This window comes from Pelecanus crispus, chromosome 3 (assembly GCF_030463565.1).
Source record: "Pelecanus crispus isolate bPelCri1 chromosome 3, bPelCri1.pri, whole genome shotgun sequence".
NCBI lineage: Eukaryota > Metazoa > Chordata > Aves > Pelecaniformes > Pelecanidae > Pelecanus > Pelecanus crispus.
Genome location: NC_134645.1, coordinates 105,946,203 through 105,973,817, shown reverse-complemented (window position 1 = coordinate 105,973,817; position 27,615 = coordinate 105,946,203). Strand labels below are relative to the sequence as shown.

The window sequence follows — 27,615 nt, the reverse complement described above, 5'->3', positions numbered from 1 at the left end:
GGGAAAAATGCATGTCACATACATCCCAAAAATACCAGTTTCCCCTAATGGAAATACACTATACCTAGATACTGAGGTGTAAGGAAGGGCAGCAGTTAGTGAAAAGATGACACAATAGCCAACAGCCACACCTTCACTTTTTGAATGTTTTGACACAGTAGTCAAACATGACTTAGGAGAGTGTAGTATTAATAGAACACTTTTAAGTAATGATTTTTTTTTTACCAGGAGGAAGGAGCTTGTTTGTCTTCAGTTGCAATGTGTTTTCTCCTCCAGACTTGGGACCATGGCTGTTGACTGGACTGGTTTTGCATATGCTGCATTGCTGGCTGCTGGAGGTGTTATAGGATACACTCGTAAAGGTAAATGCTGGGACAGCAGGATTTGGAAATGAAGCATTTGTGTTTCCTCTCCACTACACTTCGTAAAAAAAAAAAAAAAAAAAAAAAAAAAAAAAAAAAGTGATGCAAGACATGAGAGCTTTGCTATAATGAATACAACTGCATCTTAAATCCATCCTGCACTGCTATAAATGAGCTGAGTCTCATGAGATTTACTTGGGTCAACTTAAGCATTTAAGTGGTCACTTTTCTCTGTTAATCTAACTGATGAGTTTGTTTACAGGGCAAAAAGGGGCTGTCATGTTATTTTTGACCTTCAGTGTATTTTGGGCCTTCTCATTTCCTTTAATCATTCCTGCATTGAGCGTAGTAGATGATCTTTGATTAAAGTTTATTTTCTACCGAGGCCTGGCTTGATTTTGAGATTTCCAGGTGCACACTGGAAAGAAAACCCTTTACTTCCGTACTCTGATCTGGTGGTTAATTGTCGTTAGATATTAACTCTAAGATAATCAGGTTTTAGGCTATTGTGTACTATGCAGTGCATTTTCCATATTTCAGTCATTTCTGCAGTCCTTCCCAGCCAGCAGCGCCCTGCCAGAGCCGAGCGCGGCATCCCGGCAGAGGTCGCAGCAGTACCGAGGATGGGCAGGCGGCATCTCCAGGCTGGTCCCTGCTAGCTCTCCTGCAAAGTGCCTGTCCCAGCAGCGCGTCAGTCTGCTTTGCCGTGGCCATTATCCATACCAATTTTTGTGATTTAGGGTCACTGTTTCCCTGCATAGCATGTGCATGCTTTGCTCTTAGAGGCATGGCTTTATATCTGACTTTCTGAAAACACTTGCTGTATTTTTTTTGTTCGCACCCTGCTGCCCTCACTGACCATCCCAGTCCACTCTTTAATAGTTAGTCAGTCCTTGTTGCAAGTCTGGATTTTTTTTTCTTTTATTGGTAGTGACTTCTGTTTTCTTGCAAATATAACAGGATGGGGAGCTAAATGACATCTGGGGGTCTGGATTCTTTATTTATAAACATTTTAGGATCAGCTTAATCCAGATAATGCCTGTTGTGTTGATTCTACGCTTTTATCGTACAGTACTTGGTCAAATGCCTATTCAGAAACCTAAGTGTATTACTGAAACACTGGGCTTTATGAACCAGTTTTGTAATAGCACCGAAAGAAGATGTCAAGTTATTTTTAAAAGCGATATTTTAATCCTCATTGCCATCTAATTGTTTTTTAATTATTTATTAATTGTGATGTTGGTGATACCATTTCTTTGTCCAGGACTTATGTCAGACTGAAAGGCTTATGGCTACATGTGTTGTCCAATTTACCTTTATAAGTATTGACACATTTCTACCATTTTTGGAGACTCCCAAGTGCTGTAAGTTATAGTTAAAATCAACAGACAGTCCAGATAAATTACAAAAATGCTTCTAAAGATATGTATGGTAGAGACAACAGACAAATTTAGGTTTGTGCTTTGAAGATTATTTTTCCCAAATTGCAAGTATTACTAGATCCTGATCATCTCCCTCTAATTTAGTCAGCTTTGCCCCTAATGCCATGCAAGAGAATGACCGAGTTACAGAAGTAGTACCTCTCTATTCACACTGGGTGAGCTAGCTGCACTGAGGCAAAGTGGTTTCTATTTTTAAAATATTTGGATAATACTGTGTAGAGAGGGAATTACTGTGTAAAGATTGAGCTTAAATACATTGTATTGCGAAATAACACTTGAATGGTTTCTTGCAGGTAGTAAAACCTCTTTAGCTGCTGGTCTCACCTTTGGTTCTATGGCTGGTTATGGAGCTTACTGCATAACACGTGATCCAAGAAATGTGAAGATATCATTGTGTAAGTGTTTTACTACAGTGAACGAACAAACAAAAACCCCCAAAAGCAGTTTCCTGAACTGCATGTAAAATTCTCTCTTTTATTAAATTTTGAGTATTGCTTCAGTTTAAATGTTAGTTTTTAAATAGAGTTTGACACTTATTTTGCAACTTAACTTGCAAAATTTGAGAGCTTAACTCAGGAACCATTTGCAGGGTAAGGCAGATTGTTCACACAAAGCCAGCAGGCGTGTGTTACCACCTGGCAGCGCCTCCTTTTATTAGATGGTTACCTAACATAGCAAATATTGTGAAATCCAGCTGAGAAGCATGGGAGAGTACTGGAGTAAAATATTAGTGCTACAGATAAGAATCTAATTTGAGAAGTAAAGTAGCTAGTTTGCCATGAAACCCTCATGGAGGCAAGGAACTACAGTTTCTAAGGGGGATGTTAACCTCACACAACTGATTTGCTGTAAGAGCTTTTGGGAGCTTGTCTCACTCATGGTTTTAGCACAGGTGGCTTAGGCTGTGGTTTCATATGCAAAAACACATTTAAAATACATTTAATCCAGATTGTGTGAGTACACAATAGCTTTTTCTGAACTTAGTTAGACTTTATGGTATTCTGTTCATGCTGGCTTTGTGCTTTACATCAGCCACAGTTGTAAAAATTCCATTTCAAAAAAATGTTGAATAGCATTGTTAGCAAAGTATGTTCCCACTGAGTTCTTGAGAAAAGGTAGTAATGGCATACCTGATCTGCTCCTAGGTGGCCTAAAATTGGACATTCCAGTTTTGCCACCATGACCTTGCTCAGATTAAGTTATCCCACTGTTTAAAAAAAAACCCCTTTTTGGAGTGAAGACATAGCCTTAAGTATATGTAAATTTGTAATCATTCAATGTGAGGTGCTTTTAAGTAGCGTACGGTACTGTCCTTTTATGGGTCAATTCAGTCACTAATTTGGGTACAGAATTTGTGAAAGAGAAGACTAATTAAAACTTACTAAATGTTGCCTATTTCCCAATTCCCTGGTTTTGAAAGGACTAATACAAAATGTCCACTAATCTGCTTGTGAACGTCAGATATACTAAAATATTGTTGGTGTTGTGCATTTCATGTAGTTGTAGCCATGTGAGGACTTCTCTCAACTGGAGAAATGTATTTTACTAATTTAGCAGAAATTATAGCAACACAGATGAGAGAGTTCACTACATCTGCCTTAAAAAGTTCTTATTATGTAGAGTAAAAGGAACAAAGACTTTTTAAAGCAGTCTTAGTTTAGAATGTTTACGAAGTAATGTTCTAATTGCTTAAAACCTAAACATATATTTAACCTTGGCTATGAATGGGTGGCCTCTTCAAGATCCACCTGTGCTGAGTGAAACAAAGAAGGTGGTCTGAACTAACTGTGGTAGTTTTTGCCTGAAGTGAGTTAGGAACTATTCATACAAAGTACTCTGCCAGGGCCAACCATTCAGGCTGATTTTCATCTCTTCCAGGCTGATGTATCTCAGTCTGGAAGAGGGTGTCTTTATATATATACATAGATACCTCAAATGAATAAAGAACTCAGTAGGAAGACTTCAGAATTAGACACACTTGGAAACATCTACAGGTCCACACCTTAAAAACCTCTGGTGTCTACTGTATCTGCTACTGTCAGAAAAATAAGGGCTTTCCGTAATAAATGCGCATTGCTTTTGTAGAAAATCAGAATGATTGCACTTATGCCTAACGTCCCGAAGTGCCAAAAGCAACTGGAGCACAGATGAAAGCAGGAAATGAAGTGCATGGAAGAAAGTGACTGCTCTGAACTTAGAAACCAGTGGAGTAAATTGCAATGTAAAATGAAGCAAGTACCCAAACCTTTAAAAGGTTAGGACATTTTAAAAAAAAAAAAAAAATCGCCCTCCAAACCCATAACTATCTATAGTATTTATCACCTACGCAAGAGTCTTCTACAATAATGTAGGTAATGTTTTAGTACAAGACCTTGATAGTAGGGTTTTTGGAACTTGTCCTACATAGAAAGAGTATGTAGCATACAGATACCCCAGGCACATTTTCTTAGTTGTTTTATAAATTATCCTTTCAGACATTTTGCCACTCCCCCTGAAATTAACTCTGCGCTTTCTTGAATATTTTAATGCAATTTTATGCGTTTGGAGTGGGTGTAGAAATTCAGACTTCAGTATGCAACAGTTAGTGCTACTCAGAGTGCAAGCTGATGCACCTGATTTATTGAATTTCTGATCTGAATCTGATTCACTGAATTGAATTTGGCTTTATTTATTGAATTTCTTTGACTGATTTAAGGTGAAACAGTGACTATCTAGCACTTTTGAAAATCAGGTCTAAAAGTTGAACGTCTTAAAAACTCACTGGCACATGTGAAAAGCCAGATACTAGTAACCAGAAAAAAGAACTTTACAGAGTGAACATGCTTTGTAGCTTGTAATTAATTGTAAATATACTCAGAGCTCTGGCAAGACGCATACTGTGGAATAGTCCACTCTTCAGACATTCCTGAGAGGATCAAGGCTATGGGGCCAGAAAACAAGAGCAGTGGATAATGGAGCGTAATAGCTTTTTGCAGGGTATCTTTAATGAGTGCACATGCATAGCTGATAGAGTTTTGTAAGATGCTTGTAACTGTCAGAGCTTGTTTTATAATGCTGGAGTGAGTTTAAAACTAATTCTTGACACCTGTGAGCACAGGACTGTCCACAGGAGTAGACAGTGGAGTTTGAAGACAATTAGCCAGATGTTTTAACTGCTCCATAAAAAAGGGAAGAGATTTGTGTAACTGCCATTACTTTGGCTGCAAGAGTGATAAAGCCCAGCTGCCCACCAGAAGTCCTGCCTCTCTGCCCACTTCTAGGAAGCATTTCAGGTGACAGTTCTTTAACGAAGCTAGCTATCTTTGCAGAGTTTTATGTATTCTCATCAGTCTTCTCATTTATGTAGCGCTCTGCAGCCATAGTTGGATATGAAATCCTCATGCCTGATCAGTTCATTGCTACCTCCATTTTTAGGTAAAACTGCTCCAGGAAGAAGATGCAGTTCCTTTCACGACGTTTGTTCTCTGCTGCTTGCACTGCATTTGTTGCCCTCTTGGGCTGCCCACCTCTTGTCACAGACAAGGATGGTTCCCTTGTAGCAAAAGGAAACAAGGGAACTTGTGGTCATGATGAAGGAGATGTTGATAGCCATATTTTGTAGCGAAAACAAGTGGCAAACCTTCCAATCTAGTTTTTAAGGCTCAGCCAATAAAGAGCTAGTACTGTAAAAAGAAAACAGATAAAGTTGGATGCTCTAGCTCCTTGAATAGTTAGAAACCAGCTGCACTGGTCTAGGGTGTGGGATTTATGTGGGATTCCTGTAATTCAGCATACACGTTAACTGTTATGATGAAGATTCTTCCTACTTTATTTGTATCCCCATGAATGTAGATACGGGGGAGTAGAACTCACTGTCTGACAAACTTACTTAGTACCTGTGGAATAGTATTTAAGCATTCTGCTGCACATGGAAACCTTACTTGTAGCTGAAAGAAATCATAGCAGTGTATTTTGGAAAAGCAAGAATGTTTTTATAGACCCTATCTCTGATCTAATGTTTTATTAAATTACAGTTCATAGCAAAACATAGCAATGACCTTCGATAACTTCCCATGTTCCTGAATGGTCCACGGGGAGAAGTGAGAACATAAATATATTGAATTGTCTTTTACAGTTTCAGCTTTTCTTTTGACCATTATAATGGGAATGAGGTTCAAGAGGTCCAAGAAATTAATGCCAGCCGGACTAGTAGCATGCCTGAGGTAAACATATATTGAGGATCTTTAATGTACAGATTTCATGGATTTTCAAATAGTTGCCATTTGACATCTGATTCAAGCCAGTATCAGTGGAAGTTACTATCATCCAGCAACTGTATGGTTTAAGTGAAATTAGTTTGGAGGTCACAGTCCCGTTTCCAGTGAACAGCTTTTTCATCTCACTAGGCAGATACATCTGATATGGACTGATTTTCTCAGCACAGAAAGGAGAGATCTGCAATTAAATATTAATGCATATTGATAAGGCTCTTGGAAGAACCTGAGGTAAGCCTCAGTGTATTCAAACACATATACATAGAATTAGTCATCTAATTTCATACAACACGGTCATCTTAAAAAGACCAACACTTTGGTTTAGAAGTGCTTTCAAAGCTACTGGAAGCGCAGCACCTCTGAAAACTAGGACGTTTTTGACCTACCTAGGAACTTAGGTCAGTATTACTGCAAATTGTGATGTTTCTAACCATTCTGACTGCATTATTGCTGCTGTTCATTTTGGCATTCTGGGAAACATAATTTAATGTACTTATTATTGTGGAATTAAATTATGGAGTAAGTGAAACTTTTTTTTTCCCCAGTGAGTCTGTAACTCAAAACATTTTTCCACTCTAAGTCAGAATCTGCATCTTCTGAAGGAATAATAACTGTTGCTTTGTTGTTACCAGATTCAATGTAACACCATTAACTGTTTTACTCCAATTACATACAGGGAGGAAAAAATCAGATACAAATTGTCAAGATGCAAAATTTAAGATCGGGACTTAAACTGGAAAATGTTATTTTCCATTGTGGATCGCTTTTCAGGCCTAGGTGGACTGTGTGTTTCAACAGACACTGAGGCTGTAGATTTAGACATTTTAGAAGATTGCTCACTAGAGGTTCTAGTGTCACGTATTTATGAATGTGCTGTTATTTAATGATGACTTTCACTGTTTTTGTTCATGTACAACCATATTTATGTTTTTCATTCTGGTTTTTTTTGCAGCCTTTTGATGATTTTGAGGCTTGTTTTTATGCTGCTGTAGGAGAATTTAGCAACTTAAGAACCAAAGTATGACTGCCTCACTCACCGAACAGAGGCAAGCTCTCCATACTTGAAAGACAAGTTTGAACACAAGTCTTACGTTGCATTTATCTTTTCTGTAAAAGATCGGTACCTATTATTTTATTATTGACATTTGCTGATATTTTGCAATCTTTTTTTTTAAACTAAAACAAGTGTTTGGTTGATGATATATTTTGATCTACTTCTGTTTAAGCAGTCTGTTAACTCAAGGGATCTTTTCTCCGTAAGTTTGATCTCCTTCAGGGGTGCTGAGTGCCCCAAGAAATTGAGTTTTAGTCTTGCACTGTGGCTCTGAGGGAAGAATATATATAAATACATGTTTATGCTAAAAAGGTATATTGTATTGAACCATAATTTTGTAGCTTCTGAGATTAAGTAATCAATTTGAATCATACTGTCAGTTACTAATCAATAAAAGCTCAGGCCTGTACTGTGTTGCACTAGAAAATCCACTTTCTTTTCCACTGGTCCTAAATGTAAAAACTATTATCAATGTTCAAATAAAATGTAAAATGTTCAAAGCTTCTCATTTTTTTTATGTAGACTTATTTTTGTCAATGGAAGAGTCTGGTGATCTGCTTTGTATTCAGTACCGGTTTAAAACATGCACCATGCTGTAAATTCCCACTGACATCAACCACAGCTGAGGAAGGTTCACCATCTTGCACATACAGGTTCTAAACTCTCAGTCTCAGTACTTTTTAACAGGTTTGCCATTGTGGTCTTACAGAGATTATCTTGCTGAAGTCCTCCCCATAAGCAGAGGGGACTGTTCAGACATAAACTATTCAGGGATTGAAGCTGCTTTGGTTTGCGTAGAAAATAATTAAGTACTCCCTGGATCTGAAAGCTTGGCTAAGACTGTCTTCTGGTGCACAGGAATGTGCAGCCAAATCATTAGGAAACTGAGTATCGGTGAGTGCACTATTGAAGACAAAGAGAAATTTTGCTGCTTTTAATTTTTTTCATACAGAACTTGCTTATAAAGGCTATTTGCTCCACAAATCCATCAGCAGAATGCCAAGCTTATTACTCTTGGCAGGGGCTTAGGGAGTGACAAGGTGTTGCAAGCGACTCAGATGTCTAAATCACAATTGATCAAAAAAAAAAAAAAAAAAAAGGCAATTCCCCAAAACCACAGCCCCCAGCTCTAGAATCTTTTGATAACAAATGTTGGTATTAGTGATCTCCAGGTGTCGCCACGCTTACAGGGATTGAACTGGTATGTTATGGACTTCAGATTGGGATCTTGGTACCTAAAATGATGGCTGGACACATACGATGTAATTCATTTTATCCTGAAGTAGAACTTCAAGGCAGGTTAGAAGAATTGAACTGCCATGTACCATAGCAGGCTTAGGTGCTATGTAAAGTTTAGGCAACCTAGTGCTGAAATGCAGAAGCCATCCTGCAGCTGCTGCTAGTCCAGATCCTAAATGCAGTAAGATTTTGAGTTTTTGAGCATGTCCAGAGTTGAGCCTTCTATGCATTTGCTGAATTAGCCCAGGGAGGCAGGGGGCTGGGGGTAGCCTCCAAGCCCAGTTGTAATCCAGAAGCTTTGGCTTGAACTCCTGAGCAGCCCAAACAAGTAGCATTCTCAGCAAGTCCAACACATCCCTATGGGACTGAGGACTCGCAAAATGTAAAGGTGATGTCCTGTGCCAGTCTGTGTAATGGTTCAGTGATCATAGCACGTGTTTGGAACAGAGCTGTAGCTCAATGAAACTTGAGTACTACAGTCGGCATTGCAAACTACTGCTTCCAGCTCCCTAGGAGATTTTAATGTAAAACCTCTTAAGAGTTCATCTGGGCAGTGCTTAGGCAATTGGGGCTTTCTGGTTTGTACCTCTGAGATGCAGCATGTGGCTCTTCTTATGAACAAGTCAGAAAAGGAGTTAACTTTGCTGGGCAGCAATTCAGGATATACACTGGTTGACTGTTTTCTCTGCCTAATCAGTTTGAGTCCTACTGAGAAAAACAACTAACTGCAAGGAAGAATAGTTTATGGCACTGTTCATAAAGGGGACAGTGATGGTTCCCGTGAAATGAGGGTAAAGAATCTGAAACAGCAGTGAATGCTTTAAGCACTGTTGAGACAAAACTCACTGAAAAGGTAAGCAGCCAGTGCAGTTCTCTTTACAACTACTTGGGAAGTGACTGAAAAAGGTAAAACCTTACAAAAAAAACAGTCAAGTGGCATTTTCCTCACTGTGACCATCTAGCCAAGCAGCAAAAGGAAGAGCAAGGGAACAGGTGGTTTCAATGGATGAAAACCACATCGAGCTAATTAAACACATGTACTTTGATCTTCCAGTGAATAAACTCTCTTCTAAGAGATTCATGTGGGGATTAAACAAGTTTCTTTCTTTTGCCCATAAACTTACGAGGATCATGAGTTTTAGTGGGTTTTTTAAATTTTTTTTTTTTAAACTGCTGCTCTTGAAGTACAGAGACAGCAGTGAAGTACCGCAGGGTGACAGTGAACTTTGATCTAGGAGAGCACCTAGAGAGCAAAACCAAAAGATTCTAGGCCTGAATTTAAATTATTTCCCCATTTTTATGGAGTGGCTCTTCCTACTGCAGTTTATTAAAATGGGGAGAGGAAGGGGAAGAGAGCTTGCTTTCTACAGTACTCTGGAAGCTACAGATGAAACATTTTACCCTACCAGGCATGTACTGTAACTAAAAAGCCACAAAGTATCAGCATATTTTATTTCATATAATTGCTTCATGAAATACCACTTTCTGGACTCAACAGGTCCAAATTAGCCTTTTACTCTAATTTAAAAGGGTATTCTGTTTCAACAATTATCATGTGACTGGCTATATGATGCAAACTACAGAATACATCTATGCAGTTTACACTTATAAGGCACAGCTCTGGTAATATACTACTGTTGTGCTATCTTCAGCAGCCACATGATTAGATATTGAATATTTTCCTCACAACAGCAACAAACTTCTCATCTGTTGGTGGCTTCCTCTGGCTGCCAGGTTGCAAGAATTTTTTGATTGTTGGAATGTTGCTTGTTCTTCCTTTAAAAGCCTGTAAAAAGCAACAGTAAAGCCAATGAGAGTCAGAAAACTGTAATTCCATCCTTTATAGCTTAAAAATCAGGTGACTTGGATTTTTACTTCTCAGACATACTTAGTCAACAGAGAAAGGTAGTAGCTCCTTATAGCCAGCTCAGCACTCAGCATTTTCCATTTAAAACAAATAAATAATAAATAAAAAAAAGCAAACCCACATCTACAACATATTAGTCTTTTTAGAAAATCCAGGTGTGAATATTCAGATCTGCAATGCTGGTGCTATAAAGTTTACCTTAGTTTCCTAGATGGACATGGGAGAAATTAATATTAAGAGTTAAGATTCATCTGGTAAAGGTGGAAGAAAAAAAGAAAGAAAAAAGAAAAAGCCCACAGCCTGAATCCAAACCCTGCAGACATATTTGGGAAAAAAAAGAGGCAAGGACAGGAATACCTCAGTGCAAAGCACCATGGAAGACAGGACATAAGAAACTTAACAGCTCTTCATATATGACTTCTTCAAAATACAATTTTACTAGCAAAAAGAGACGGACAGGAACTGCAGACACAACAGGCCACAGACTTCCCCTCCTGATGGTCATTTGAAGACATGGAAGTAGCAGTTACAGGACCAAACTGGTAGCGTTAGTAAATGAATTCCTGCCAGCTGAGAACAGCTGGGAAAATGTCGTGGTTTAACCCCAGCCAGCAACTAAGCACCACGCAGCTGCTCACTCACTCCCCCTGCCCCGGTGGGATGAGGGAGAGAACCAGAAGAGTAGGAGTGAGAAACACTCCTGGGTTGAGATAAGAACAGTTTAATAATTGAAATAAGTAAAATAGTAGTAGTAATAATAACAACAATACAATAATAATAGTAATACTACTATACAAAGCAAGTGATGCACAATACAATTGCTCACCACCCACCGACCGATACTCAGACAGTTCCTGAGCAGCGATCGCTGCTCCCCGGCCAACCCCCCCCCCAGTTTCTATACTGAGCATGACACCATATGGTATGGAATAGCCCTTTGGTCAGTTTGGATCAACTCTTCTGGCTGTGCCCCCTCCCAGTTTCTTGTGCACCTGGCAGAGCATGGGAAGCTGAAAAGTCCTTGACTAGCATAGCAACAACTAAAAACATCAGTGTGTTATCAACATTCTTCTCCTACTAAATCCAAACCACAGCACTATGCCTGCTACTAGGAAGAAAATTAACTCTACCCCAGCTGAAACCAGGACAGAAAAGTAGAGCTGGAGAAAGGTGAGCCCCCAGCAGCTCTGGGGTCAAGGCAGTGCACATGTTCAGGTTGTAGCCAACAGAAGTAGACCAGAGAACTGTCAGTAACATAGTACAATTGTTCAAAAGATTTAAACATTAATTAGCTTTTAAAACCGGGCAGTGACATTTGTATGTTACATTCCATATTGAGATCAGATGATTACTAACCTGTAACACAGGGAATCCAGACAGTATATCAGGTTTACATTCTTCTGCCATTAAAATGGCTTCCAGCAGATGGATGTCTGCCAAGCTTAATTTGTTGCCAACAAGATAATCATGCCCATGGTCTTTTAGGGCCTACAAAACACAAACAAACAAACAAAAGTCATGTAGGATGTGACAATTTTATCTAGATATCTCATTACAGACAGATTTCTACACAGCAGAGCAAATTCATGCAAGAATCTATAAAGTTAGAAAGTGATAGGTATTCTCACAACAAAAACTTAAATGGGAACTCATGTTTCAGTGGGTGTGGACCTATCACTCACTCTAACCTACTGCACCAGGTAGCTATAGCAAGTCCAGTCCCACAAGAAGGACTTCAATCACAGAAAAGAAACAGGACCAACGTAACTGTAAGAGACAGTCAGGACACCTTCCCTGTAGTGTAAGTCAAGTGAATTCCCAGATGTTTCAGCAAAATTTGAGATTGCTGATTATAGTTTGAAACAGGTCAGGAACGAAGGAACACAGCCCTTCCACCCTTCATCCTGTATGGAAGGATTCTTTCATGGCAAACTGCTGATGCAAGAATCGCAGCCTGCCAACACTACTAATAGCTGTAACAGACAAGCTGTGACTGTTGCAGCACAGCTTCAGAGCAGTTACCAGCTCTCCAGCCTACCTTTTTCCTGAAGACTATCACCCTTATAGCAGGAGAAGGAAACGTGTCTGTGCCTAGTATACTCTAATGCTACACTTCAACAGCTAACAAATGTCCACTTTGGAAGCCAATTCCTTCTCCAATCCCAGCTGCCAATTTTACTATAAAAGAGGTAGTAACCTCTGACAGAGGCAAGGCTGATACCTTCGTGTCGTTATTTCCTGTACTGCTCTAACAAGGCCCACCACCGCTTGTCTGTCAAAGCCATATGGAAACTCCCAAACGGAGCATCAGAACCAGATTGCCTGCAGTGCTTTATGTTACCTTTTGCCGCTCTGTCTGCCTGCTGAGTGTTTAGAGTGAACACTCATAGCCAGGGATATTTTCTGGCTGATATGGTGACTGCATAACACATGGACTACAAACCCTGCTAAGCTGAATCAATGGACAACTTAAACAGCTGGTACAGAAGGAAAATTATTAACCATTCTAACAAAATTAACTAGGCTAAAAATCATGGAAAAGTTTAGCTGTGTCTTTACCATAAATGAACAAGGATTATTTTAAAGACATTCCTCCAGTGAGCATACACACTAAAACATATCATAACAATAGTTTATGCCACCTAGGCACAGGTTCGGAGAATACTGGTGTCTAAATTTGCTTTTTTGTTTTTATGTTACCAGACTTCAAATCTTTGAAAGATTAATGTGTGTAATCAGTCTCTCTCAGCACAGCCTTCCATTGGTATGGCAGTGGATCTATATGAACTCTGATTACAGGAGTGCTGGCTTACATCATTTATTTGCAATTTTTTTTTTTTCCCCACAGGGCAGCCTCTGTCCGTTTCGCTTGTGCAATTTAAGGCTCTCAAAGAGGCACGTGAAATTGCATCAAGTCCTGTATTTTTTGAATGGACTTCAACTGCCTGTGAACCAAGGATTCAAGCTAGAAACCCAGCTCAGCTCTGAAACAACACAGCTTTGTACCCTGGGCACAGACGTCCAAGGAGACTGCTATGCTCTGAAAAACCGCCGTGAGAAAGTCTGTATAGTACAACCATACGAGGTACAAAAGGTAGAGTTACAAACAGAAGTAGGCTAGTGAGATGAGGATCACAGCTCGTTCAATTCAAACAGGAAAATGTTAACACCAAAAAAATTTAAAATATCCTAAAGGGAAAAACAAAACAAAACAACAGAACAAACAGCAAGTTGGTAGGAAATGGCAACTCAGTAACATCCAGGCTATGTTCCAGGGAGAAGCAAAGAACAACCTGCCCCCTCCTGACCAACTCTTGCCGAGCCAAGAAAGACTCTTCATGTGCTCCATGGGGGTGGCAAGCATACCAATGCCTTGCCTCGCAGCTCATTAGAGGCCAAGTCTTTAGTGCATGCTAGCCAGTAAATAATTGCTTTATGCTTTTAAGTTAGATACATTCTGTTTGCAGAGCCTCTCTGTGCACACCTAAGGATGCCCAAATAGCAATTCAGAAAAAGACAGTAATTGTAAGTATAATATATTTAAGCAATGGGTTTGAGAAAGATCACAGAATTAGATCCTTAATTATAAAGCACAATTATATTTAACTTTGAACAGCAAGAGTATATTACACTTTCAGGCAAAAAGTTCTGAAGGCTGGCACAGGTATTTAAATGGTGCATTTATGCAAAATGCCAGGAGCTATCAGCGACTAAGTTGGGTTTAAAACGTAAGATCTGCTCTTTGAGGAGTCTTTAAGAAGACAGCAAAGATGCTCAGTACTCAAACCAGCCCAATATTATTTTGTGGCCCTCCTTTCACGTTGCTGAATACTGGCTCCATCATACAGTTCCAGAGTTGTACTGTCACTTGCCTTCTGGAAAGTAGGCGTGTGGGGAGAGGGGAGTGGGGTGGGGGGGGAGCCTGTACCCCACTTTATTGTCTTTGTGGACTACTGGTGATTTATCACTTACCTTTTCATAAACAGGGAAGTACCTGGTTGTAGCTCGTTCGATGATTAAGGCAAGATTCTTTTCTTTTGTGTCAGCTGGTTGAAAAGGGAGATACATGATCATTCCCATCAAGTCTGTTGTTCCCTCCACATACATATCAATCCTGAAACAAATATTTTTTATTTCACATTTATCATTTGAACATTCCATTTTAGTTATTTTCCTGAAATACAGTGCTGAAATGATCACCGAGTAAAATGCTTATTAGTGAATGTAACATCAGACACTAGTTTGTTTTCTTGTTCTTCCACTTTGATTCCAGGTCAAAGGAAATAAGAACGCTTAAAGACACTTCATTTTTTGCAGGCAGTTGTAGTTTTTCCTACTGTTTTCCCATTTAAAGAGGAAAAAAAAAAAAGGCATACTTAGCCTTTATTAGTGTATTAAGGTCCTACAGTTGCCCAGGAACTTAATGCACTTCTGATCTCTGTGAAATCAAATGAGCCTGAAGGTGGCCATAACATTCTCACTGTGTTGACAATTAACAATCATTTATTAATGACAAAGTCCATTCACCCTATCCCTGGATCTGAGGAGACAAAGCAGATGGCACTGGCAGATGTATAGGCACCTTTACATGCAGATATTTCACAGCAGTATTCTCATAAATATTAAAAATCATGGAAAAGTACTAGTAGGGATATACAGTATGCACTGTTACCGTACCAGGCTCTCTCCTTCAGGTCCTTCCCGTAGAGGTTGTACTTTGCTGCTATGTAGCTCAGGATGGCTCTAGTCTGCACCATCTTCATCCCATCGATCTCCACCATGGGCACTTGCTGAAATAGCAGGGATCCATCTTGGGAAGAAAAAGAAGCAAACTACTCAGACTGCTGCAGTACTACACACTGAATCGGAGAAAGAGACCTGGTAACACACCAAGACATTTCCAGTTCTGAGGGGTGAAAGCATCCACAAGGAAGCAGGTCTCTCAGATCTTCTCTTTACAGGTCACATCATATTGGAGGTCTTACAAAAATATCACCTGTTGTCCTTTTGTTACATTGGTGTGATTTATGTTTAGGGTACAGTTCACAGACTCACCATTGCGTAATTTTTCTAGGTCTTCCTTTGTTTCTATGAATTCTTCCTCAAACTGAAAAGCAACAACAGAAAACAACGCTGTGTCACTCCAAAGGCAATGGAGAAGTGGAAGGAAGTCTGCAAGTTAGGCTCCACCTCTCCACACTATTCCCCATACTTTTCATGATTGTGTTGACCCCCTACGCCTATTCTTCATCTCTGCTCCAGCAAATAACCCTGGACTATAGTGTTCCCCCACCCCACAGTAACGTACAATGCTTTACGTTCAAAAAAAGCTTCCTCATTATAAAGACCAGCCTACTTGCCTGCAAGAACAATAAACAGACACCAAATCATTCACTTAAAAGCAGCTGATGCCATGTGACATATTGAGAAATTTTTAATAAGTTATGCCTCTGTTACATTTACCTCCCTCTTCCCCACTGCTGGCATTTTTTTTATTTTAAAATGAGAGGGACATTTGAATGAGGGCAAGATCTTTGTTTCCTCAGTACTTGCGCCCTGCAGCTTCTCTATCAGCAACATTCATAAGTGAGCACCATTAAAAAAGCCTTTTATTTCCAGTGGAGTATAAATAGTTTCTGAGAAAATATTTTCAAAGCACCGTATTCAACCAAAAAATGAATGTATAAATTAAGATGCCTTAGGATGGTTTTCACCTGATGTGAATCTAGATAGCTCCCCTCCTGCCTTCAGGGCAGCTCTGCTGATTTATCTTACTCAGGTCCTGACCCAAAGAATGAAAAGCACTTTATTTGGAGATAATGTTCTAAAGTTTTTCATGTGGCATGCGTGGTCTTTCAGTGGAGAACAATCATGAGACATAGGGAAGTAATAAGCATTCAGAAAAAGGTACACAGTTTTGGTCTGTAGCAACAATTTAAGACCGCAGCTTAAAGGATGTTTCAAAAACGACACTTAACAATTTATTTGTATGTTAAAATCCTTTTACTGCACAACTATTGCTCAAGGAATACACTAAATACATGAGAGAGTGTATCACTGAATCTAAGCATTCTGCATCACAATATGTGATGTTGTGCATATCTCTAAGCACAGATGCAACTGAGAAACCTTTCCAAAGAATACCTATTTTAATCACAGATTAATCTGATCAGTTTATAAAAAAAGGTACAAACCTCAACCCCGGCTGCTGCTAACAGCCATCGGATTGACTCCATCTTCCCCCTTCCCTTGGTGTAATGCAGCTTGGGTTTCCCCGCCATGATTTCAGAGTTCTTGTTTCCTGTTAAATTCAAGATGATGATCTTACAGAAAGCATTTTTTCAATTCGCATTTAAAATGTTCCACTACTAAATACATTTGGATGAATGTGAAAGTAGAAGACCAGTCAGAGCCTAGACACTTGGGCTTGATGCAACCAAGTTTCCTGTGGATTAGTGGAAAAGAAGAAAAAGTACACACTACCATAATATGCAGCAATTCAAAAAAGAATCATGACAGAATATAACAAGCATCTACTAGATCATATACATATCTTTAAAAATATTAAGATAGCTTTAAGAGCTCATGAGAGTTTTAAAACCAAAGCAGAACTGTACAGTATTCCTGAATAAATACATTTTTAACCTTGTAGTGATGCAATCTCTTCAGTAGGGGTTGGGTTTTGTGACAGCATCCATGTCATACCAGCTTTGAAAATGTACTATGTCAAATGAATTGCTTCACAAGAACCAACCCAGAGACAGCAGCACTATTTTCACCTCTCTCATCGTGACATTTCAGAGCCCTGTGCTCCTGTGCCTTTACAAATATGACCTTATAACAACAGTATAGATTCCAGCATATATCTCACCAGGCCTGCTGACTTCCACATTTAGCTAGTTCTGTTTGGACCATTAGCCAAATCACAATATATCCATTATAGAGAATGTGGACCGACTTCAGACCCATTCCAATTTTATGAACAACAGTTAAACTGTAGCAGGGATTTATATCCTATTTGCCCTGAAAACGTAACTTTAAAATCAAAACCAAACAAACGAGATCGTGACCTCTGTTGGGCAGATAATGCCCAGCCAACGTCCCCAGCAACAGGGGGCTGAAGTCAGCCCACCGGATGATGGCACTGGGATGAAACACTTCGTCCCTTCAAATTTCACTAACAAGCGCAGTCACATGCCATAATATGAACTCGGCAGCTGATGTGACCTTGCCTGGTGCTGGAAACAAAGCCAACACTGTACTCTTATCATTAATGGGTCCCAGAAGAATGAAGCAGATTTAATAAGAAAACAGAGTCACAGACTAACAGAGTGCTTCATCGTTAAGACAAGGTTTTATCTGTTTACAGGCAGGCTTATTTATTCTTGCATAGACTTCACAGTACGTAATTGAGCCACAAAGTGGAAACTCTGGCTATAATCCCAAAGAAACCTGGTGCCCCAGTCCAAAATACAGGTCTTCAAAACAGCTGCTAAGCTTCCACCTAGCCCTGGCAATGCCTGTATCCCCAGACACCTCAGTCTCTTGCAACAAAATTCTCCTAATACGTAAATACGTGCTTTTTAACAAAGACTCGATTATGTCTTGATGGTTTAGAGCTGGCATCTAGTCCAGAGCTGCTGGATGCCTAGCTAAATTCCTAATACCTGAACAGCAATAGGGCGCATAAACCAGGCATTTAGAGAAGTGCCTTATCACAGCTACCTTCCCAGGCCCTACACGCAGAAGACCGTGGCCTGCACTCCATTTCTAGTTTCCACAAGTGTGTGAGTTACACTATAGTGTACACCAAGTGAAAGAGCTCTCAACCTTCCACACTTCAAAAATACTTCATTCCCTGGTGCTCAGGAGGCAGATGACGGTCTCAACTCCACCCCATCAGAGGGGAGAACTGCACTTGGGCCCTCACAGACTGGACAAGCACTCTAACCTCCAGCACGTGGGATCCAGGCTGGGACACACACTACAAGGACAGGCTAGCGTAAGCAGAAAGAGCAAACTTCCCTGACCTCTCCCCAAAACAGAGGTAGAGCTGATAAAAATCAGCCCAGCCAGAGCCCTGCTTGCCAGTATCAGCTCAGTGCTCCACTCCAACAAGCTGGGAAAGCTGAAGAGCAGAGCACGTGTCAGTGGAAAAAAGTCCAGGTTTCAACATAACCTGCGCTTGTTCATCACAGTTCCTTGTCGGGATTGGCCAACGGTTGAGACTCTTTGTGCAGGTAAGAAAAAGTTTCCATTTTCCTGGAAAACTGCACTGCTTAGGGACTGACTTTGGGGTTTAGGCTGAACACTTACATAGGGTTGCAAAGTACTGTGGTGACTCTGTTACTGCTCTGCAATGAACACCCCTTTGTAAAGCAGTGAGTCACGGAAAAGTAGCAAAGTTGGTAAATTATCTTTCTTGAATAGCAGTAATGGACCTGAAAAGAAATTACAAACTTTCGTGATGTTCTAGTGCATTGGACCTTCCCTGGACCTCAGCCAGGCAGTTGTCAGAGCGACGGCTACCGCTGTGGTCGCTGTACTAAAAAAAATCACACTATTTTGTCCAAAACAATTCAGGCACCGGCCTTCCAGTTAGAACCAAGTAAGCGAATTTCACAGCAAGCTCATAATCTGCTGCAAGATCTTCAACTTTCTTCCTAATTGGGGGTGGACCCTAAAGTCGCTCTCTGCGATGCTTTGCTCCTCGAGCGCGGCCCGCACAGGGCTGCGCAAGCAGAAGGAGCTTACAGCACAGGCCCCGCGCTGCGGCTTCGAGCCCGGCCTAGGGCTGCAACTGCTCGCCCACCAGCTGTGGCTGCAAGCCTGCGTTCAGCAAGCGTTCCTCCCACCACCCGAGCTGGGAGAGCCGCCCGAAGGAGGCGACAGGCGAATCACCCCGAGAGACGTTAAAACTTTTAACTCCAAAGAGCAGTTCCTCTTCAGGTTCCCTGCAGATCCTACCCAGAGCCAGACACAAACCCCCCTCTACACACACACACACCCCGCCCGGCGTGGGTCCCCGCTGCAGGCGAGACAGCGGGGACTCACCAAGCCCCGCACCGACACCGCCGAGCAGCGCCGCAGGACGCTCAAGCACGGCGCTGAGGTAAAAACCGGCCTGTGCCGCGCCTCGCCTCCCGCCCCCCTGGCCGGGGCCACGGCTGGCCGCCCCCAGCCCCCGCAGGCGGCATCCTTGCCCCCTGCGCGGGTGGCCTGGAGAGGGCGGGCAGGCAGGGGGGCAGGCAGGCGGGCAGGCAGGCGGGCAGGCAGGCGGGCAGGCAGGCGGGCAGCCCTCCCGGCCCTCCGCACCTCCCCGCGGCGGGAAAGCCGCTCCCGCGGCGCTCGGCGGCGGCACACGGCGCGGCGGGCCCCAGCGCTGCCCGGAGAGCAGCTGCCAGCCCCCGCGGCCCGCCGCCACACGCCGTGCTTCAAAGCAAAATTCACACCCTCCGCCGGGCCGCCACCGGCCGCCCCCCACACGGCCGCCGGCTCCCTCAGCCCCCCCCAGCCCGCCGCCGCAGCCGCCAGTACCCTCCGCTCGGGCCGCTCCGCCGGCAGATCCCCCCTCTCGCCGCGCACCGCCCGCCCCGAGCGGCCCGGCCCGCCCAGAGGCGGCCGCTCCTCCCCTCCGCCGCCGTTGCGGGCGGCCCGCCCCCAGGCCCCGCGGCCTGCCCCCAGGCCCCGCGGCGCCTTCACGGCGCTGGGGCACCGGGGCCCGGCTTCGTCCCTAACCCCTACCGGCGCAGCTGAGGGGAAAGCCAGCGGGGCGTTGTCCCTCAGGTCTTGTGAAGCGACTTCTCCCACAGGGCTGGCGGCGGGGGCGGCGGGGTGCCGCGGCTGCACCCCAGAGGGACGTGGCAGCCGGGTGTCCTGGTTTCGGCTGGGATAGAGTTAATTTGCTTCCTAGCAGCAGGCATAGTGCTGTGGTTTGGATTTAGTAGGAGAAGAATGCTGATAACACACTGATGTTTTTAGTTGTTGCTGAGTACTGCTTATGCTAGTCAAGGACTTTGCAGCTTCCCATGCTCTGCCAGGCGCACAAGAAACTGGGAGGGGGCACAGCCAGAAGAGTTGATCCAAACTGGCCAAAGGGCTATTCCATACCATATGGCATCATGCTCAGTATAGAAACTGGGGGGGGGTGGCTGGGGAGCAGCGATCGCTGCTCAGGAACTGTCTGGGTATCGGTCGGCGGGTGGTGAGCAATTGCATTGTGCATCACTTGCTTTGTATATTATTATTATTATTATTATCATTATTATACTGTTAGCATTACTATTTTACTTTATTTCAATTATTAAACTGTTCTTATCTCAACCCAGGAGTGTTTCTCACTCTTACTCCTCCGATCCTCTCCCCCATCCCACCGGGGTAGGGGGAGTGAGCGAGCGGCTGCGTGGTGCTGAGTTGCTGGCTGGGGCTAAACCACGACACTGGGGCAAGAGAAGGGTTTTGGGGCTCTGGAGGCGGCAGCGGGCTCACAGTGATGGCGTGACTCGGGGAGAGGCCTGGGCCGCAGCCCCCGTGCGAGGGCTGCCGAGCTGCCGGTGTGCCAGGGGCTCTGGGTCTGCATGGCCGAAGGCCGGGGTGCGTGCGCGGGCCCCCAAACCCGCCTGGCTATGCAGGGGAGCTCGCACGGCTGGGAGCTGGCAGCCACGGCCAAAGTTTGTGGCCTGAATTTCTGACAGCACTCGGCAGCTGCAGGTGCTGCCCGAATGCTTTGGTGAGGCGGGAGGGAAACAGCTCTTGCAACAATTCTAATTAATACATGCTCTGCTGCAAAAAAAACATTGGGTTTTTTCCTTTCTTGATGCTGAAAACTGGTTCCAGCCGCATGGCATTTCCTATAAAGAAACTGTTGGTGTTAGCAAGAATTTTAGTGCCCTCAGTTTGCCCAGCTGAAAACTGCCGGTACTAGAGCATTAGCTGGTTTTAGGGCACTGGCTGTTGCATTTACATACTTGGTTGATTTGGTGCTTAAATAATAGTCATATTTATGTGTTCAACTGTCTTGCTAGCCTCTCAGTAGCAGAGCTTGATTTCAGTGATTATAAACATACAACTTACTTACAACTTGTATTTAACTGAGTTTAATATAAAGACATAAGTCAACATGAAGCCCTACATTTCAAAGTCTCACTAATACCTGACACCAATTTGACTCCTCCTTTCTCAAACAATGTTTTCAACTTTACCCTTGGCAACAAGGATTCGTTTGTCAGTCGAGTCTGCAAAGTGCTTTTAGCGGCTACAGTAGACCTTTTGTTAAAGGAAATATTGGTGAAGCTACAGTGCAAGGGTTTAAATGTCTAGTGACAAAACAGAGGTGCAGTAGGACCTCTGGTCCCAGCATACTCCAAGTTAAGTCCAGAGGAAAGCTGAATCCGAACCTGTCATCCCCATCGAACCAGAAGCTGTAGGCTTTTCCTGGCATTTCCCAGAACAGATCCATCGCCCGCTGTGCTTGCTTCATTTTCCAGCAACTCTTGGGAATGCCAGAAAGACAGACCCAGAGAGCCCTTAGGTGTGTAAGTAGCAGCAAGAAGTCATTGAACAAACTGGTTTTGAGTGTCAATAGTAAGACTTTATTTGAGGTATTCTCTTAAGTAATTGAAGACATCCTGTGTTGTCCAGGGTACCTCCTACCTAATTCAGTGAACTATTTCATTTGCTGGTATGCTCATGTAGATTTACCTTGGAAGTGTTTGCAGTAGGCTAAAATCAGTCCTGTAGCTAAGGAAAGAGAGATCAAAAACCTTTTCACTATTTTCATTAATTTCACCTTGCCACTCTCAGCAAACACAAAGACAATGAAACAGAGTTTCTGTGGGTTTAGGTTGCTGCTCAGTGGAAAATTTTCATCAGTTTTGGTACATCTTTTTCTTGTAGTGGTGGTTTCCTCTGGCTGCCAGGCTGCAGGAATTTCTTTATTGTAGGGATATTGCTTATTCTTGCTTTAAAACTCTACAAAACAAAACCAAAACAGCACTGTGCTTAAGAACCATGGTAACTGTCAGACATTTAGATGTTATCCATGCTCTAAAAGTAACATTATGGATTGATCCTGCGGAAGACTCTGTATGCTTCATCCTGTTATGCTTTTATGGCTATAGTGACAGAAGGTGGCAATAACCATCAGTATTTGAGGCAGGCTAAAAGTACTTAGGATATTTGATTTTGATTTTGCCTTTCACTTCTTTCCTCACCCTCCCACTCTCCCATATTTCTCAGCCAGTTTAAATCAGTGGTCCTGCTTTGATTCATCGTGCATTAAAACTGTCCATTCAATTACCTGCAAGAGAGGAAATTTGGCAAGTATATCAGGCTTGAACTCTTCTGCCATTAAAAGGGTTTCAAGTAGTTGCACATCTGCCCTGCTAAACTGGTTGCCAACAAGAAAGTCTTGTCCATGATCTTTCAAAACCTAGAAACGGAGAACCAGAAGCAGATGTGATTTTTTTTTTTTTCTCTGTGTGAGTTATGATACGTTCAAAGCAAGGTCATACACTGCGTGGAGTTACCCTTGAAAGAAGGAAATGCAGTAAGAACATCTGTAGTACAAACAAATGATCTGACCACACTGTCATCCCAGGCGTAATTTATCAGCCCTTTCTCTTCCGCATTTCTTTCTGGTAGCTCAGTTGTACCCTTCTTGCCTTCACTTCTGTAGCTCATGTAATCAGCGCTGCTGTGTTGAAGCCTAAGCTTTATGGGATACAACCACCACTGCAAATGCCTATACAAAATTTAAAAGAGGCTTAAGTTCAGCCCAGGGCATAGTAAGAATATCTTGAACTCTTTCAAATTATGGGCAGCTCCCTTACTTCTCACCTGTTTCCTCTTCAGTTTTGGGAATATTGCACTGGGAATTCTCCACATGTAACCTGTGCCTCACAGTCTTGACACCCAACTAATCCATCCCTTTTGTTACAGAAGGAGCTGTAATGCTTTTATGCAGCACATATGGTAGAGGGGGTTCTGCACTTTGGGAGGAAACTTTATGTAAAAGCTGATGCTATAGTTTCTTTTGTTTGAAACAACATACAGACTGAAACGTGGAGATTTGCGGAGCTCTGTGTGTCCTGGGGTTTTGCAGCTCTGCATCTCTCCCAGATTTGTAGTGCCTTCTGTCCCCTCTGTAGTGTCCTGTCTCCATCCTCATCCCAGCCCCACCAAAACCATAGCATTTATATTTAAGTGGTAATTTTTCTTCTCTGTTTTCCTCAATAAAAATTGTTTGTGTAGATCCAGGATGAAGTTTCAGGAAAACAATATTAATTAAGATACTACATCTTTGCCATGTACCTTCTCATAGACTGGGAAGTATCTGTTTGTGGCCTTGTCCACAATAGTAGCAAAATGTTGCTCCTTTTTATCCGCTGGTTGGAAAGTGTGGGTCATGAGTAACTCGTTCAGATCTATCACTGCTTCCACATACATATCAATTCTGAAAGGAATAGATCCACTTGGTCAAGTCGAGCACAGTAGCTCTGAACAGCACAACAGCCACTGGCATAACCCCGCTGAGATGTTGGGAACTCGCCGCCACTTCTATCCAGCATGCATAGCTTGGAACAGTTCCCCCAGGAGTGCAGTAGCTTTGGGGGAAGTGGGGGGAGCATGGGTGAAAGACAAGTGCAAAGTGCCTCACCAAAAACTAAAGACTGCACCCCTTCCATTTTTCACCAGGGGTGATACTTCTCTATATTAAGTTTTTTTGAACCCAAGTACAACATTGGCATGTGTGTCATCCAAACTTCTGTGAAAAATCCAGTCAGACATGGTAAGTCAAACAGTGGGTCTATACAATTCCTAACAAATATCTTGACATGTTTACCAGTTCTAATTAACTGAAGCATTTAAAAATACTTCAGGTCAAACCATGTGTCCTAAGAGCCCTGTCCTTTAATAACCAGTTATTAATTCTAATTCTAATTCCTGGTTATCAGAGAGAGAATTTTTTTGTTTCCATCAAAGACATTTCCCTGAATTTCGTGTGGTGAAAATGCCTGCTGCTGACAACTGCAGGAGAAAATGAAAAGCAGCATCAGTAAGATGGTCTGCCCTCTGCACTCCTGACTGCTTTCTTCTGATACCTGTACTGACCTTTGATCTTCATGAACTCCCTTGCACCATGCTGCCTATCTAATCTAGCTGCTTATTACTGTTGTAGACATCACCCGCAGTCAGAGTCAACATGTGCTACGTGAAAAGCTGCTGTATCACCCTGAATCTAACTGTGAGCTGGGGTATTCTTGTGTTACACAGAGAGGTAGTATGAACTGTAGTCTAACAAAGGTGGTACTGTTACAGTACAGGGCTCTCTCCTTCAGGTCCTTCCCGTAGAGGTTGTACTTTGTTGCTATGTAGTTGCCAATGGCTCTGCTCTGCACCATCTTCATTCCATCGATCTCCACCATTGGCACTTGTTGAAACAGCAGGGATCCATCTAGGGAAAAGGGGACAAGGCAAGGAGACATCCAGTTTCTGGATGAGAACCATTAGTGGGTGTTTGGCAAAGTAAGTGCACGTATTGTTTTTTTATTTAGAATCATAGAATCATTTAGGTTGGAAAAGACCTTTTAGATCACCGAGTCGAACTGTTAACCTAACACTGCCAAGTCCACCACTAAACCATGTCTCTAAGCACCACATCTACACATCTTTTAAATACCTCCAGGGATAGGGATTCAACCACTTCCCTGGGCAGCCTGTTCAAGTACTTGATAACCCTTCCAGTAGCAGTCTTCCTCATTCTCACAACAAGGCATGGGAAACGCTTACCATGAAACCAAGAACCATTTTGTAATGACATGTTAATAACTTAATATTACAGCAGTTAGCATCTTGAAGTTTCTTCAAATCTGAGGAAGCTCCCAAATGCAAAACTTTTAGTAGTCATACACTGAAAAAGACAAGTCCTGTGCTGCATGGCCCTAACTGTCATGATTTTCATGGAGGTTAATACAGATGAGAAGGACTGAAGGATCTGACCCAGCCAGTTTCTGGGTCAGAATCCCCTCTACCATGCTATGGTAAGTATTATGGAAATCTGGACTATCTGTGGGCTTGTCAACATATAATGTAAATATAAATGCATAGAATATCTTTGTGACTACTATATAGACTTTATACGGTGGCATACATCTGTACAGACGTGAAGCAGGGAATAATGGGTGGGTTTGGTGAGAGTCCTGCAAGAGCCAGATATCACTTGGTGTGAGACTGTAGCCATGTAAATACCTTACTAGTCTGCAGAAGCCTTATTCTAGCAAGGAAGAGGTCAAAATACCTCCAGGAACCAATCAGAGAAGTGAGTCAGAGTATTTGCTTTATGGAATCGTATTTCTTGACTCAGACAACTGATTAGCTACATCCGTCTTCGTATCCACTGTAAGACAATCATGCAGGGAAACTGTCTGCTATTAAGGGCACATTTTCATTTATGCTTGTGTTTCAAAATACTTTTTGAAAGCCAGCAGGTGGCAGGGGATTCGTGTCATTGTTTCTAAAGGAGAGCAGGACTGCAAATGCCAACCCTAGCTCAGACTTCTTTGAAAAGCTAAGTGAACTAGAAGAGCACAAGACATAGAATTTTGTTTGGAGGAAATGTGAGTATCATGTTCACAAAGATGGAATGAATGAATTTCAAGATGATCTGATAATAAAAACCTGTATTGTCTTAGGACAGGAGGCAATGGGCAGAAACTGAAACAAAGAGGAGTCAATCATCTGAACTTAAGGAAAGGCTTTTTTACTGTGAGAGTGACTGAACACCGGTGTAGGTTGCCCAGAGAGACTGTGGAGTCTCCATCCTTGGAAATACTCAAAACCCAACTGGACACTGTCCTGGGCAGCTGGTTCTAGGTGGCCTTCCTTGAAGAGAGGAGGTGGAGCAGACGATCTCAAGAGGTCCCTTCTGACGTCAGCCCTTCTGTGATTCAGTAAAGACTGAAGCAACTGGGTGGATGATACCATCTAACACACTGCAGTGTGCATCTGTGATACCTCATGTACAATCCAGTCTAGATTTTCTTTTTAAGAGACATAAAACTTCTTAGATGTTCTAAGACAAACAAATTATTATTATTATTATCTAATTATTAAAAAGAGAAGGAAACTTACCCTTCTGTAACTTTGTCAGATCATCCTTTGTTTCCAGAAAACATTCTTCAAACTGCAGGAAATACAGAAGAAAAGTTGTGTTGTCACTGCATGTTTTAGCTTCTGCTTTGCATGAGACAATGTGTTTTGGGGAATTTTACTTTTAAAAAAATAAATCAGATTTGGAAGTGATATCTTTAAAAATTTATTTTGCCTCTGTCACATCCTCTCCTCTTCCCTCTCACATATGGTTCATATTTTTGTACAGGTAAGATTTTGGCTAAAGCTGAGGTGACTGAAAGGCACAAAACCCTGTCTGCTGAGCAAACGATGCCCATGCCGCTTCTGTTGTCAGTGCTGGCAAGTGATGGTGCAGGGAGAGAGAAGGATAGGTAAATTCACACTGCAGCAGCAGGACTGTGGTATAGCTCCTTTGCCACAAGCTGGCAAAAGGAGGGATGAAGAGAAGAGGTCATGTGCCCCATGCAGCTTTCTGGCACATTGCCCATCACCATGACAAAAACTGACAGCTCTTAAAACACACAGATCCCCACACTCCCTTTCCAGTTTAATATGAGAAGCCATTAGAAGTAAAACCAATTAGTCTGTGGTTTATAATGTACAGTACTTCAGGGGTAGGACACTGGGATTTAACTGAAGGTCTTCAGAATTGAAAGTGCTCAACCCCTGTGATTAGAAGATAAGAAGCCAGTTCTGCTGCTGTGGTTTTAATTTTTTTCTTTCACTAGCTACAGGGGAGAGGCATTTGTGGTGCTACCAGTAGGCTTAGCACATGATGCTTGGAAGTGAAACAGGAACTCACCCCCCTGCTTAGGATCGGCAAGTGGTCATTGTTGGCTTGGTCAGCAATGCACTAAATGCAGAGCTGGAAACTCTTGGTCAGTCACATTTTTTATAAGAAACAGTAAAAATACATATTTGTCACATGCTCTTAGTATAAAAAACAGAGGCAAACCTCAACCCCGGCTGCTGCTAGTAGCCACCGTATTGATTCCATTCGGCCTCGTCCATTGAAGTAGTACAGCTTGGGTTTCCCAGACATGTTTCTACGTGCCTGATTTCCTACTAACTGGAATAAAGAAGTAAGTGTTGCAAAATAAAAATTTGGAATGCTGGTTTTGAGCCTCTAACTGGTTCTCAAGCATTGTTCAAAGCTGTCTTGTTTGAAACCAATGATTTATGGTCCAAGACTCTCATCAAATTAGTCGAGGAGCTAAAAGACTATATTGAGAGACTGCATTGTATAGTTTTGCCTTAAGATGTCTTT

General features: G+C 42.3%; 3 protein-coding genes across 3 annotated transcripts; 1 reads left to right on the top strand and 2 right to left on the bottom strand.

The window, feature by feature from the left end:
• Window positions 1–283: 283 nt before the first annotated feature.
• Window positions 284–7,049, top strand: TMEM14A (transmembrane protein 14A). Its single transcript, XM_009478082.2, has 4 exons — window positions 284–362; window positions 2,098–2,199; window positions 5,919–6,006; window positions 7,010–7,049. The coding sequence occupies exons 1-4, from the start codon at window positions 287–289 to the stop codon at window positions 7,047–7,049; spliced, it is 306 nt and encodes a 101-aa protein (XP_009476357.1). The 5' UTR covers window positions 284–286.
• A 2,920-nt stretch (window positions 7,050–9,969) lies between these two features.
• LOC104025549 (glutathione S-transferase) lies at window positions 9,970–19,782 on the bottom strand. Its single transcript, XM_075706791.1, has 7 exons — window positions 19,755–19,782; window positions 16,412–16,518; window positions 15,273–15,324; window positions 14,895–15,027; window positions 14,190–14,331; window positions 11,574–11,705; window positions 9,970–10,136 (listed from the first exon to the last, which is right to left on the bottom strand). The coding sequence occupies exons 2-7, from the start codon at window positions 16,496–16,498 to the stop codon at window positions 10,014–10,016; spliced, it is 669 nt and encodes a 222-aa protein (XP_075562906.1). The 5' UTR covers window positions 16,499–16,518; window positions 19,755–19,782; the 3' UTR covers window positions 9,970–10,013.
• Window positions 19,783–22,067: 2,285 nt separating this feature from the next.
• Window positions 22,068–27,390, bottom strand: LOC104024359 (glutathione S-transferase). Its single transcript, XM_009486272.2, has 6 exons — window positions 27,304–27,390; window positions 26,349–26,400; window positions 24,540–24,672; window positions 23,529–23,670; window positions 22,516–22,647; window positions 22,068–22,187 (listed from the first exon to the last, which is right to left on the bottom strand). The coding sequence occupies exons 1-6, from the start codon at window positions 27,388–27,390 to the stop codon at window positions 22,068–22,070; spliced, it is 666 nt and encodes a 221-aa protein (XP_009484547.1).
• Between the last annotated feature and the right edge of the window lie 225 nt (window positions 27,391–27,615).